Genomic DNA, 14,137 nt, shown 5'->3' with positions numbered 1-14,137 from the left:
ATCTACCACCCACCAAAACAAAAAATAAAATACACAAAGTATTTCACAGACTCACAGAACCATTAAGGTTGGAAAAGACCTCCAAGATCATCAGGTCCAACCACATCCCCCTACCACCAATGTCATGCACTAAACCATGTCCCTAAGCACCATGTCCGACCTTTCCTTGATCACCCCCAAGGGACGGTGACGCCACCACCTCCCTGGGCAACCCATTCCAATGCCTGACTGCCCTTTCTTAGAAGAAACGTCTTCTGATTTTCAACCTAAACTTCCCTTAGCGCAACTTGAGGCCATTCCCTTTTCTGTCTCTGTTCATTTGCAAGACAATCCCCAGCTCCCCATCACTTCCTTTCAGGTAGCTGTAGAGCACAATAAGGTCTCTACAGGTCAATAAGGTCTCCCCTGAGCATCCGCTTCTCCAGACTAAACACCCCCAGTTGCCTCAGCCACTCCTCATAGGACTTGTGTTTCAGGCCCTTCACCAGCTTTGTATCCCTTCCCTGGACATGTTCCAGGGCCTCAATGTACAAGAAGTACTGAGGGGTCCAGAGAACACCCTCAAAGTGGTCTAGGTTCAATTAGACCCAACTCACTCTGAAATATCTATAATAGTCATAAAACAATTTAATGAAGTGTTTTCTGAAACACCCATACAGTGAATAATTTGAATTCCTTCATTTTGAAGTTTGATATTTGAATGTCTTTTTTTGGCACAAAAAATATTAAGTTCACATAAAACAGGAAAGCAAAGGAGACAGCAGTGCTGTCAACTTTCAAAACACTTCGCTACTTTTGGAGATAAATAAGTGTTTTAGAAATGTAAATGCAGTCACATATAAAAAGCTAAAATTGTCAAAAAGAGATATGTCAAAGCCAGTGATGCACAAAAAAAACCACACATTTTCTGCTTTGTTTTGGGGGTTTAATAATGAGTCCAAAAAACAGAAGTCTGAAGGTCTACCATTTTGAAATATTCAAAGCTTATTAAATGTAAATCCTCCTGTAATAATGAAAAACTGGAGACTAGCATGAGATTTGAAGGAAGACTTTACATTGCCATGAATTCCCATCAGAGAAATAGAACAGTGCTCCTGGTATGTACATGTTCTCTCTTTATAAAATAAGGTGAGGTCCACTCTCTACTGATGACTGCAACTTTGAATGAAGCAGAATTTTTTGGTACTGGCACAAAGGCAGAGAACAAAAGATCACTTATTTCACAAGTTCACACTAATTAACTAGCCAGATTTTATCTAATAGAATCTACATTGTCCTCTTGTCCCTCCTCCCAAAAAGAATAGCTACACATTAAAAAAAAAAAAAAAAGTTCAAAAACATACATTCATATATGCTACCAAGTTTCAGCACATGGCCTCCTGCCTTGTTTTTATATACAGAGTCCTCCTAGTATAAACACAGTATGTAGATTGTATCTACTTTAGATTTAAATGACACAATATAGTCCCCAAAATATTTTTTGTTGACAGAAATTAAAGAAGTTCTTTGATAGAGAACCTGCAGGTGAGAAGAAAAGTGAAAGTCATCTTTTTTGCCCTAATGTACATTCTGCCTCTGCTGGCATGTGACATGCAATCCTAGACATGCATCAGAAAGGTGAAGAAAACTACTGAAATACTTTTCTCAACTTAAATTAAACATGTTGCCCAGACAAACGCTAGGAAAATTGTTCAGTTATAGTAATAGAAGTGTTTTAAAATTAGAAAATTACTTATTTGTGTAAGTACAGCCATAAGATCTTTAATTAAACAGTGAAAAATAAAAAGGATTACATTATATATGCATATGTATTTAAAAGATCTCATACATAAGATCTTCTTGACCAGGGAAACTAAAAAAATAAATTGTATTTTCTATGTACTTATTTTACATACCACCACTAAAGTCACAACTACCACAGCACCATCTTCCCAGTGACACATTGCTCTTCAACAACTCCAGTTACTTATTTCCTTTTAATTTTCTTTCCCCTCAGAAAACACACAAAGTATTCCCAGCTTCCTCCATTTCCTAAAACAACAAGCTGGGCAAAAGACACTAACTGCCATCATTTGTTTCAAGAAATGCAAGCCCTGACTGGCCATGCCAGTAGGCTATTAGGAATAGATATGTAGTGAGATCATGCTGTCAATTTTCCCTTGGCGGGATAATAATTTTTGTCCATTTCTGTAAAAGGTCAATGTTTTATAAAGATTTTAGGAACACTGTACTCTCAAGCCCTTTCTATGAGTTTAAAAATGATGAAATTGGTTTTAAACAAGTGGAGAAGGAAGGGAGAAAGACTAGTAAATGAACAGAGTATAATTTCAAATGTGCTGTCCCCTTAGGAGATATGAAATTATGAAACCTTTTTCCATGAAACATACAGTAATATCATACACTATCTCACAGATTTCCTAACTATAAACATATCCATATACTATAGTACTTAGTACTATATATACATATACATACGTATATACCCATATATATTTATATACACATACATGTACATATATGTACTTATACTTAGTAGTACTAGTACTACTAGTACTAGTAGTTTCTCATGGATGCATGAATTTTAATAGCATATCAGCAATGACAATAACAAATTGTCTAATATACAAGTTGTAGGACTACGGATATGAAAATAGTTGTCACTTTATTACAAAAATTTACCTTGTACGTTAACTTGTTCTTGGTATAATTGGGCACCCATAATACTTTTCGAGTAACATGTCTCACTTGGCAATCTATCACAATATGATCCTGCGCCAGAGGTTTCTTCCCTATTCCCTTAAGGCTAAAGACGCTTTCAGTGCCAGCCATAGCATTTCGCAGAATAAGTCTTCCCTATGACAAAGAAAGAAGGAAAAAAGTTTCAGCACTGTAAAAGTGTCATTTGGCTACCAAACCAATACTTTCAGTCTATTAATCTCAAATCCAGGCAACAAAGCAATCTTAAAGGGAAGTGTTCCTATTGAGGTTTCTAGTTCTTATGTAAATACTTCTGTTACACAGAGGAAGACTCAAGAAACAAAGCTTTCTTTTCAATTTTCTGAAATTATGAATTTTAACAATATAAATCCTTCATAATGCCAGACATATTTCTTGGCTTCTTCCTAGAAAACAAAAATAACACCCAAGAGAATATGTTCTCATCCATCTTCATTCCTCATATAAAATACTATTTTTTCAATCATTTCCATCAGTCCTTCAGCTAAAATGTTCTTCATGATTATTTGTCATCAAAAGATTCGGGGTCTTTGGCTTTTAATAGTTTTATAATACTGGATTTCTATACTGCATTACGTTTGTTTGGTAATGCATGCAGATGTATTACTAGTGTTTCACAGAACAATTTGGTTTTGTCTTTGGCAATTCACGCATTTGAATAGCATCCTGCAGGCAAAATCTCCCAGCTAGTGTACAGGCAAAAATACTGCTTCTTGTTAAAGGTATCACAGCCTTTCCTCTGCTCTTCATTTTTAACATTTAGAATAGTGATTACTTTGATGGCAAAATCAGCTTCTAACTAGCAGTTTACCTTGTAACAGAAATTGTATTATGAAACAATCAAGTACCCATCAGCAAAATTCATTTGTAATATAATGAAAAATGCTCAATATTACTACATTATTACTTAAATAGTGAGATAACATTTAATATATGTCTTTAAATTCAGAATGGAACACTATGTACATTTTTATAATCAAAGGTCAGAATCTCCGTAGAATAATTAGTCCACTCACTGAAATAGAGGGTTTGAAAGAAGAGAAAATAAGTGAACAAATAATAATAATCTTTAACTTTGGTAAAGTTAATTCCTTTGTTGCTTTTTGTTTTTTTCAGCTAACAGGAAATATGTCTAATTCACTAAAACTTTCAAGCAGGTGTTTAATGCTAGTAAGTACTTAAGCAGTTACTTTCATAAGTTGGAGACTGATGGAAGTTTTATTGACAAAATAATTCTTTGTAATGTTTAAACTAATTTCCTTCTTACCATTGATAAGCACTCAGCAACTGGCTTGAACATGAGAGGATACAGAGCTGTTTCACCTATGCCCACATTTATTAGAGGAGGGCCATGAAAGCCCTGTCCTTCCAAAACCGCTTCAAGTTTCCAGTCCTGGCTGGACATGTTATTCTGAAATCAAAGAAAAGTCATAAACTAGATTATGCATTTAAAATTTTCAACATGAATTTCAGCTTTTATTTGCAATTATCAAAACAGAGCACAGCTCCTTTTTTCCCAAAATACTGGCTCAGAGCACCTTCTAAATCCCTATTCCTTGGACTCTGAAATCAAAGTAAAGACATAAATTAGATTAGGAATTAAAAGCTTACAATATGCGTTTTAGTTTTTGTTTGTATTTATCATCAAATTCTGTCTCTTTTGCTCCTGTGGGAAATCCTAGCATGCCTTTTTGAAGTGCTGATGTGGTATATTAGCACACAATGCTTCACTTGGCCACCAAGTACTACAGGACCAGCCTTGCTTTCTAATTAAGGACTCTGTCTCCCAAAGGAGTATGTAAAGTCCTGGGCTCTCAGAAACTGGACTTATCTCTTCTAAAGAACCGTTGTCTTAAGAAGCATGAAAGCCTATTTATGAAGTGTATTTTTCCTTGCATCTAGACATATCGTAGCACTGCTTGATTGGGGTAGGTAGATATTTTGTAATATATGCCTAAGGAGCTGCATAAAAATCGTAAAATTTAAATAATGATATTCAGCCTCCTACTATTTAAAGGAAATAGATAAATAAACATCCAATCTAGGAAATGGATAAATAAACATCCAATCTACAAAAAGGTAAAAAACATCTGAAAAGGACAGAATAAACTGGCATTCAAGAGCTAATATCAGCCTTGTCAAAACAGAGATTAGTCTGATCTACAAAAAGAGGAATTAATCCTTTTACCCAAAATTGTCTTGACCAATGGAAAACCACAGATAAATGCCAGAGGTAAGCAATGGATTTTGGAGAATGAAGATGACAACCTATTTCAATTCTTTCTTCTTTGGAAAGTCTCTTAAACTCAGCTCTCTAAACCTCATCAACAATGCACAATCAACTGTAGTTATCAGAGCTAAAGTCATGGCATGGCATGAGATCTGCAATATCATATATTTAGGCTGGGATTAATATGTATAATCAACGTTTAATACTTTGTTATCAACAAGTAAATATCCTAGTAGTTGAGCAGAAATGTCTTATTTGGAATACGGAGATTTGTAAAATGTCTCAATTTTTCAAAATACTTCTATCGCTACAATCTCCAAATCTGTAATAATAACAATTGCAACATCAGTGGCAGAAAGCATTAAAGTAAAATAAAATAAAATAAAATAAAAATAACCTCATTGCCCCCCTCATGTTGAAGATAAAATAAAAGTGAGAAAAAGAATTAAGAAGATTATTATTATTCTTTTTTTTTTTTTTTTTTTTTCTTCACTACAGCATCAGGAACAACTATATCCTTTTGAAAAACAGATTGACCAGTTCTAAAACTAGCTGGTCATCATCCTTTTTTAAATGATTGTTTTAAAAGGGGGAGAGAGGAAAAACATCACTGTGATTGTTCTTTGATATGTTAGAGAGGAGGACAGTCAACATTTGTGGGCCTAAGTTGTTTTACTTTCAATAATTTCTAGAGCCATTGTTATCAGTTGTTTCCTTTACCCACACTAGTGATGACTATATTGATGAGTAGCGTGTTTCTCCTTAATCTCAAACAAAAATTTATCAGTTGAGAAATGTAGTTGACAAACACGGTCATTTTGAAGTCCTTCTGTGGCAAATTCTTCCAATACAGCATGAATTTGTTTAAAACATTCTAATGAAAGGTCAACCACAAATATCAGAAAATGAAAATACATTGTTTTACTCCCTTGCACTTATGCATTAACAAATAGTTTTAATTAATTGCTATCTCAAAACCTGTTAAATTAATGACAAACACAATTAATGCTAAAGGAGTTAAAAACATTTCACAGGATTGTAGGTGATTAGACCTAAGGTACATAATAAGGTCGCATGTATAGGATCTATACCTTTTCAATGTAGAGGCTGAAAGTGAATGAGAGAACAATTACATTCATTTCACACTTGTGAAAATTATGGATACTTCTGATGTTCAGACTGAACTTGCTTATCAAGAAAGGAACAAGAATGTGAGATTCAGGTGGGTTCTTATTCTGGTTCTGTCACTAACTCACTGTGTGTTGGTTAAGCAAATCACTTGACACTTTTTTGTTCCATTTATAAAATGTTTCACCTACCATATAGATGTTATGACAGTTTGTTTGCTAGTGCCTGTAAGAAGCAACACTGAATATAAGGTTCAAAGAACCAAGTCTAGCAGACTGAACAGCCCTACCTTGAATGACAAACATAAATGATAGTTAACAACATAAAAATATGGAAATGTTTCTGATTCTGTATTCAGTTCAGGAATTGAAAAGCATAGAGTAAACCAGACACAATGCTAGAGCTAGAAAGAATAAAAGTAAAACATGTTCCAGAGGTAAACACATCTTTTATGCTGAACATAAAATAAACCTTGTAAAAACATATGTAATCATAAAATTAAGCTTAAAATGTAAAAGGACAGGAATAACTTCACATTTTTATTTTTTTTATTCATCAATGTTTGATTTTGCAAATGTAGGGCATATATTTTAGCACAGACTTGTCACATGTGCTTTCCATGGGAGGAGGCAGACTAAATGAGAGATACACATTCTTTCTCTCTCCTTACACACACATACAAAAACACAGATTATATGCTCCATTTGGAGTACCTTTTAATTCCTTGTTAAGAAAACAAGCATAACTTAACAGAATTAATATGTGACTGCTAAAGAAATTTTAAAGTATATGTTTATGAACATTTGGAGTTCAACAAAAATAAAAATAAAGCCAATCTGTTTAGAAGCCCTCTGTCTGAGAAGGTGGAAAAAAAAATACTTACCTTTCTGTGTTACATAACAGCCTCATTTCAGCTAATGTAATGTTCAATAAATCAATTGTAAATAAATAATATATGAATACCTTAACATTTATGTGTAAGAAAAGATAATGCTGTAATATGATTTCCTTTGATTTTCTTTACTATTTTTTCTTTCTTAATCAATTAATTAGTTCCTTGTCAAATCTCAGTATTTCACTGAGTATCCACAGTATCATTTTTTGCCAGATATTGTATCCATATTTGAAGCTGCTGCCATTCTTTTTTCTACAAAATCTCAGATAATTTTTCTATATAATAATTCACTAGTATTCTTAACCGTTATCAAAAGCATTATCAAAAGGTCAATTATATATATCAAGCCCTAGTTCAAATCTCAGAAAACATTTTATCATCCTTCTTTGTTAAAGAATTTGTATCCCTTTCTCTTGCAACTCAAGCTTCTTCCCTATCATTTGCTCATTTTTCTTCCTTTAAATCTGAGTTCTCTACATTGTGAGCAATGATTTTTCTGAAGGAAATGACATTCTAACCTACACTCCATATTCACTCCCTGGTCATATACCTCATCTGTTAAATGCTTAAAATGCGAAATAGATATGATAAAACTATACGTAATATTCTGCCTACACTTGCCACATTTTGTAAATTGCATGTAATCTAACTGTAGCATGCTCTTCAAGAGAACTCCTTTTAAAAAAAAAAACAAAAAACAAACAAACAAAAAAAAAAACTCCACACACAACGAATTGTTCCTTAGATTAAACAATTCTTTTTTCACCTTTAGTATGGTAACCAGTTATTAATTAGCAGATTATCAAATATAAGTACAGAAATGAAACATTAGAAATAAACTCCAATAATTTACTCTCTGAACTGCTAGAAACTAATTTTCCCAATAAGCCTTACACCACATCCAATATGGATTTGGAGTAATAATACTGAAGTCAGTATTTACATGCTTTTGTGGATTTTGCAATAGTAAATTTTAACTGTATTGATCAAGAGTTCAGCTTCTAAGAATCCTTAATCTTAGTTTAGCTTCAGGCAGTAAAGTGAACTTACTATTGGAATATCCTGAATCACTGCCTGGTAAGCTGGAGTTAGAAATTCAATCTCTGCTTCAGCATGGCTTGTATTCACTACACATTTAATCACATAGACACGAATATCCCGGGAGGACTTCAGGAGAATCTCACAGCGGTAGCAACCAGCATACTGAGGAATGAATTTTATAGGAAGCTCAACTGCATCACTTCCATCTAAAACCAAACAAACAAAAAACAGTGAAATGTAGCAAAACTTTTCAGAAACATTTATTTTACATGCAGGATCTGGGCAGAGTTCCAGTAAACTGTAGGAGATTCTCCATAGTAGTACATACAACAATTTAAAATGAGCGATGTAGTTTTAGGAGTATTATAATGAAAGAACGGCAAAAGGCCAAGTTTTCATTTAAAAAAAAAAAAAAAAAAAAGGATTTAAACATCCAAACAACATTTTCTATTGTCTTTAGTAGAGTACAAAGAGGAGTTTAAAAGATCTGTTAAACGTAATAGACAAGCTTATTGTATATGAATGATTGTAAACATCAAAAAAGTACAGTAGTTATTATCAAATGCTCAAACACAGTTACCATGAAAGACACTGGAAACAACAGAATTTATTTGGTAGTCCTAATAACAACTGGAATTCCATTAAATTTATGAGTTAGCATGAGAGCTCCTTGTTAGATGTTTCCTATGCACAATTTTGGATTGAACGTCTGGGTTTCCAAAAAGGTCTGAAGTGTCCAAATTAAACAGAATCATTGTTCTGCTTTTGGCTGAGTTAATTGGCTTTGCAGAGAGGCTCAGACAACGCTGTGTTCTAGAGTTTTAATGTAAGGAATGGTGATAACACACAGGTGTTTCCAGTTGTTGTACAGCAGCGCTTGTACAGACCAAAGGACTCATCTTCTCATGCTGCCCCTGCCAGCGAGGAGGCTGGGGGTGTCCAAGGAGTTGGGAGGGAATACAACCAGGACAGCTGACCCAAACTGGCCAGAGCAATGTCCCATAACACAGAGCACCATGCTTGGCAATAAAAGCTGGGGTAAAGAAGGAGGAAGGGGGTGAGAGGATGACACATGTTCAGAGCGATGGCGTTTGTCTTCCAAGAAACCACTACATGTGATGAGCCCTGCTTTCCTGAATGTGGCTGAATATTTATCCGTCTGCTGATGAGAATGATGCTGATAGCAAATGAAGTCCTTGTTTTGCTTTGCTTGAGCATGGGGCTTTTGCTTTACCTAGTAAACTGCCTTTATCTCAACCCATGAATTCTCACACCTTTACTTTTCCAATTCTCTCCCTCATCCCTCCTGGAGAGTGAGTGAGCGGGTGCATGGTGCTGAGCTGCCTGCTGGGGTTAAACTGCAACAGTCATAAAAAGTCCAGTTTGCCCAATCCAGTGCATGTAAGAAAAACTCCCCACAGTAATCCCTAGAGTATGGAAGAAGCAAATACAAATGCTTTCTGCATTTGAAAATAGCCAGATCTAAAATGTCTGCTACAGAGACATCCTCTTCTGCTCTCACTTGTAGAAAGAATCAGAGACTTTCACAGTATCCTGCCCCCTTCAGTAGCCCTTTTAGGACACTTTAAAAAGCAGAAGGGAAGGCACTTTACAAATGCCACCAACTGGCCACCAAAAGAGTTCCATTCAACTGTCCCAAGAGCCTCTAAGGAACTTGAAAAACTGAAGACTGCAGCTGTAACAACTTCCCTGTAGTTTTATATTTAACAAAAACTGTTTCTTTTCAGCATTTTACAAGATTAGAAACCAATGCCAAAAGCCCACATTGGAAAGATAATAAAGAAGGTCAGAGACAATGTATTGACGTGACAGAAACTTACAGATAAAACTCCATAAACAATTCACTTCTCCCTAAGGGGGAACACCTGGCAAATTCTTGTGGAGCTTCCCTTCTTCTTCCTTTAATGTGGCTTATTTTCTACTGTTTTGTATAACTGGACTTTGAAAGTGCAATCAATCTTTATTTGCAATGCTGCTCATTCTCTTTCATTAAGTGGTGTTCCTCGCATATTCAGTTCTCACCTCTGCAAATGAACAGCAAACTGAAGCTCTCTTGTTGCCTTATGTCATCTGTACTTCACTTTTTGCACAAAAATAACCGAAGTTCAAGAGAGAAATCATATAAATGGCAGTATTAATCTTTCACCATTACTAGGCTATCAAAAAGAATATAAATTGCATGTCAGGTTTAACCCTCTCTAAAATAAATATTGGTTTTTTTTTGTTTTGTTTTTGTGTTTTTTTTTTTGTTTGTTTGTTTTTGTTTTTGTTTGTTTTTTGTTTTTGTTTTAAAGACAAGATTAATAGCCTGGTAATTTTTGAATTACTACTTTTTATTTTCCTTTTTATTTTTTTCTTTAATTTTGTCAGCAATCTATTATCCCCATTAGCTATCTTCCACAACAGTGACCAGAATTTGGCACTTAAGGAACACAACTGTCCATTCTTTAGTTCATGAATACAGTTCTCAATTTTCTCCAAGAATTATTTTAGGATATTAAAACAAAAGACATACTTGAAGTTTTAAGTACACATTTTAAATGCTTGTATTTCAAGATACAGTAGACTGTAAACATGTATTTGAAGAAATACAGTGCAGTGAGTGAATTGGAAGCTCCAAAAATATTTCTCGATGAATTTTACTTTCCTGCAGTAAATGGAAATTTCAGTTACCAACTTTCACAGTTTAATTTCACTGAATTGGATCCCTCTTTGTCTTTCAATGAATTGGACTTTCAATCAGAAATGCTTTCAATAGGGGAAAAAACAAACAAAAGTCTTCCGTGCATTTTATTTTTATAATATTCAGCTTGGCATCAGTTTTATTGATTTTTTTTTTTCTTAGGCATAGAAAATCACACTGAATAATAACTTACTAGATTAATTAAAACAATTATAATCAAAATTAAAAAGAAAGTAAGTAAATTTGTCATGTTGATTTTATATAATATTTTATGATATAAGATATGGTATCTGGAGTGAGAAAGAATCTCCAAATCAAAATGATTACAGAAACCACTTCCTTGTGAATTACACATGAAGGTTGGTTGTTTTTTTCTTTTCTGCATTTTTCGTGCAAATTTTAAATGCCATGAAGTAAATTGGGCTTATAAATCTAATTTTAGCATGTTTTCTTCTTACCCAGTCCTGTAAAATATGCAGCAAAGATTAGATTAGGAGCTAGTTAAAAGATTAAAATAATCCATAGGGTCACAACTGACCTTACAATTTCTGGGACAAAAGCAATAACAGTAAGCAATGGCCAGCAGCCCTTGCATTATTTCCATGTAACAGGAAGCAGAGCCTGCATCCATGGAAATGAATGAGACTGCAAGCATTCCTCTGACAGTGAAAAATCAGGCAGAACAATACCAGTTGCTGGTACATTTTCCCTCTCTAGACAGGATATTCATTGTTTGATGGGGACAGATTTCACATGAAACAGGCAAACAGCCCTTGGACCATGGGCCCTAGATTCTCCTTCTTGGATGAGCATCCTAATCATTTTGCTACAGTCATGGTTGCCTTAGATCTGAGCTCTAATCATTCACAGGAGCTCCAATCATTCGTAGGTTCTCTCAGTTCAGCTGGCTAAGCAAAGAACTCTTCCCATGGCAGTCTGTTGTCTGATAATGAGGAAATGCTTTGGGTAGAGAAGGAACAACAATTTGAACATTCTTGTGCTGAGAAGTGCAAGCAAGTTTCATCACCCAATATCTTGGTCAAACATGCTACATACTAAGGACTTTTAGAAGCAGGAAATAAAACACTTTATGAGAAGTTTCATTTTATAGATTTGTGTTAGGTAAATGCCTATGGGAAACATTTACTTGATTCTGAATCTGAATTGGGTTTAGAAGTGAAACAGTTGTCAAAACAAGGGCAGTTGCAAAAGTAGAACTTTTGGTGTAATATGACCATACATTCTTGGAAACCTAATTTACAGCATGTAGGTGTTGATCTTGTTCTCTAGCAAATGGCTAGCATCTTATGCCATCTATTTGGTACAAAAGACAATCAGATCACCATCTGGAATCAATAAAGCCCATGTTTTTTGGTTCTTAAAAATCCCACAACTCTTCATTTTAGGTCTGCCTGACTTGAATTCAAAGTTAATACTCTAAATGTGTTAGCCAATGAACAGTACCTTTAACCTTTAAAACAAAATAATATAAAAACTCACTTCTTGTTGACGTTAGAATGAAATGAAAAACATATGCTGGATTCTAGTAAAAATATTACATTGTAGATTCGTTGCTATTTAGGCCTATTATAATTTGTGTTAGGAGGGTAAGGGCTGGAATAGAAATGTGATTCTTTCATATCACAATCTGTTGGCATAATTTCCAATGGTAGGAAACTACATGTCTTCAGCAGTTAGTCAGCTATATGCACCTTCTATTAGCTTTTATTCAGTAATGATGGTAGTATCTATCAGAAAGTCAAAGCTCAGTCTCACAGTGAACTTAACTCAGCCTCTGACATCGCATATGTCACACATAATTGGCTACATTGAACTGAAGACTGAATTTGCAGGCACAGACTCCTGTAAGGTTAAATAAGCAACCATGCTGAAGAGCCCAGAACTCTTCTAATTTCTGTTTATATATCGGGTCTTCAGATGAACTTATCTGAATTAGAACCTCACTCTACACAGTAGTCTTGAAAAATCAACCATTCTTTTACATCCCTTAATGAGTGCTGATATGTTTTGAAATTTTTGCTATCACTGTGCACATTCGTTTGCTGATTATTTTTTTTAGCTCTATCTGAATACAACAGAAGAATTTCTAAGAAGTCCACTAACTGATTATTGATTCTTTTCTCCACTTAAATACAGTACATCCTTACACATCTAAGCAAAAAGTTAATATATTAAATCAACTGGAAAAAGGAAGATTATGCTGGAAAAATAAATGGCCTGGAAGCAGTTTTTTCTTAATTGGTTTTAAAATGCAAATGGCAGTGATATATTTTCAGTCTTGTCACAAATACTCATCAGCCTTGAACATGTATCAAATTCAGAAACTGGTGTGTGGCACTATAATAAAGTAGAACGAATAGTTTCTTGATTTTCTTTGTTTATTTTTGCTTATTTTGTTGTTGCTGATTACTTTTTAATAAACACGGACCCTCAGCATTCCTAAAGAATAGTTGTAAAAGCTTTAGAGATAACCAGGCTACACAGTAACTATGCTAAGGGGCAACTGAAATGCTGCCAAATAAGAAGTTTACTTAATATAACTGAAGAAAGACAGTGAAACTAAGGTGCTTTTTCAAGTCACCCGATACACAGACCCTCCTGAATAGGGCTAGCCAAATTATAAAGTATTACATTTGGAAAAATATGCTAGAATAAATTTTTTAAGCCTCTGTATCTTACATCACAAGAACAGAGATACAATCTGTCAAAAATAGTTGCCTAAAATTTACATATATCAAAAAGTAATATGTATGTATGACTAGAATAAGGAAGTGGCTGAGGCAGGATCTTTAAAAAGTAAGCAAGAGAAGGAAAGAGGAGGAGGAGGAGATTAAGCAAAATTTCCTACAAGCAGAGAAGATTGTTCACAACTAATAAAAAGAAGTATACCGAATGCATAAGCATAAGTTTACACAGGAAGACTCAGAGAAAACTTTTTATAACATTTACTACAAAAGAACAAGTTAATGAAAATTAGTAATGAAGTCTTATTGCTTAATACAAGAAGTGCTGGCTAGATGTTTCTGTAGTACATGGTACTACACATTCTTTTTGTCTGCAATCTAGAATTTTTTAAGGAAAGACGTTGTTTCCTTTAAAAAAATCTACAAAGAAGGACTGCATGGTAGGAAATCTCTAGATAAATCAGAAAAAAAAATAAAATATCAATATATGTGTGTGCATTACAAAGAGCATTTTAGTGACTCTGGCAACTCTAAATTAAAAGTAATTATATTAAATTTAAGATCTATAAAACATATGTCTTTAAAAAAACACAGCAAAATTTTCTAATTATTAGATCATTTTACCCTAATGGTTCACAGAATATATGAAGGCAGATGGATGCTTATCAGGTTACAGTTTTGAGAGCCATAAAAACTCT

The 14,137-nt window shown here is 34.2% G+C and overlaps 1 protein-coding gene across 1 annotated transcript in view; it reads right to left on the bottom strand.

Moving 5' to 3' along the window:
• The window catches only part of CFAP47 (cilia and flagella associated protein 47), a 296,518-nt gene that overhangs the window by 161,476 nt on the left and 120,905 nt on the right, over window positions 1-14,137 (bottom strand). Inside the window, exons 46-48 of the mRNA XM_068686651.1 lie at window positions 8,040-8,236; window positions 4,004-4,147; window positions 2,680-2,853 (exon numbers count right to left, since the gene is read on the bottom strand). Coding sequence (XP_068542752.1) covers window positions 2,680-2,853; window positions 4,004-4,147; window positions 8,040-8,236 — 515 coding nt within the window. The remainder of the gene's footprint in view (window positions 1-2,679; window positions 2,854-4,003; window positions 4,148-8,039; window positions 8,237-14,137) is intronic.

This window comes from Anas acuta, chromosome 1 (assembly GCF_963932015.1).
Source record: "Anas acuta chromosome 1, bAnaAcu1.1, whole genome shotgun sequence".
NCBI classification, from domain to species: Eukaryota; Metazoa; Chordata; class Aves; order Anseriformes; family Anatidae; genus Anas; species Anas acuta.
Note: the sequence above shows the minus strand (reverse complement) of the source record. Positions and strands in the feature narration are given on the sequence as shown.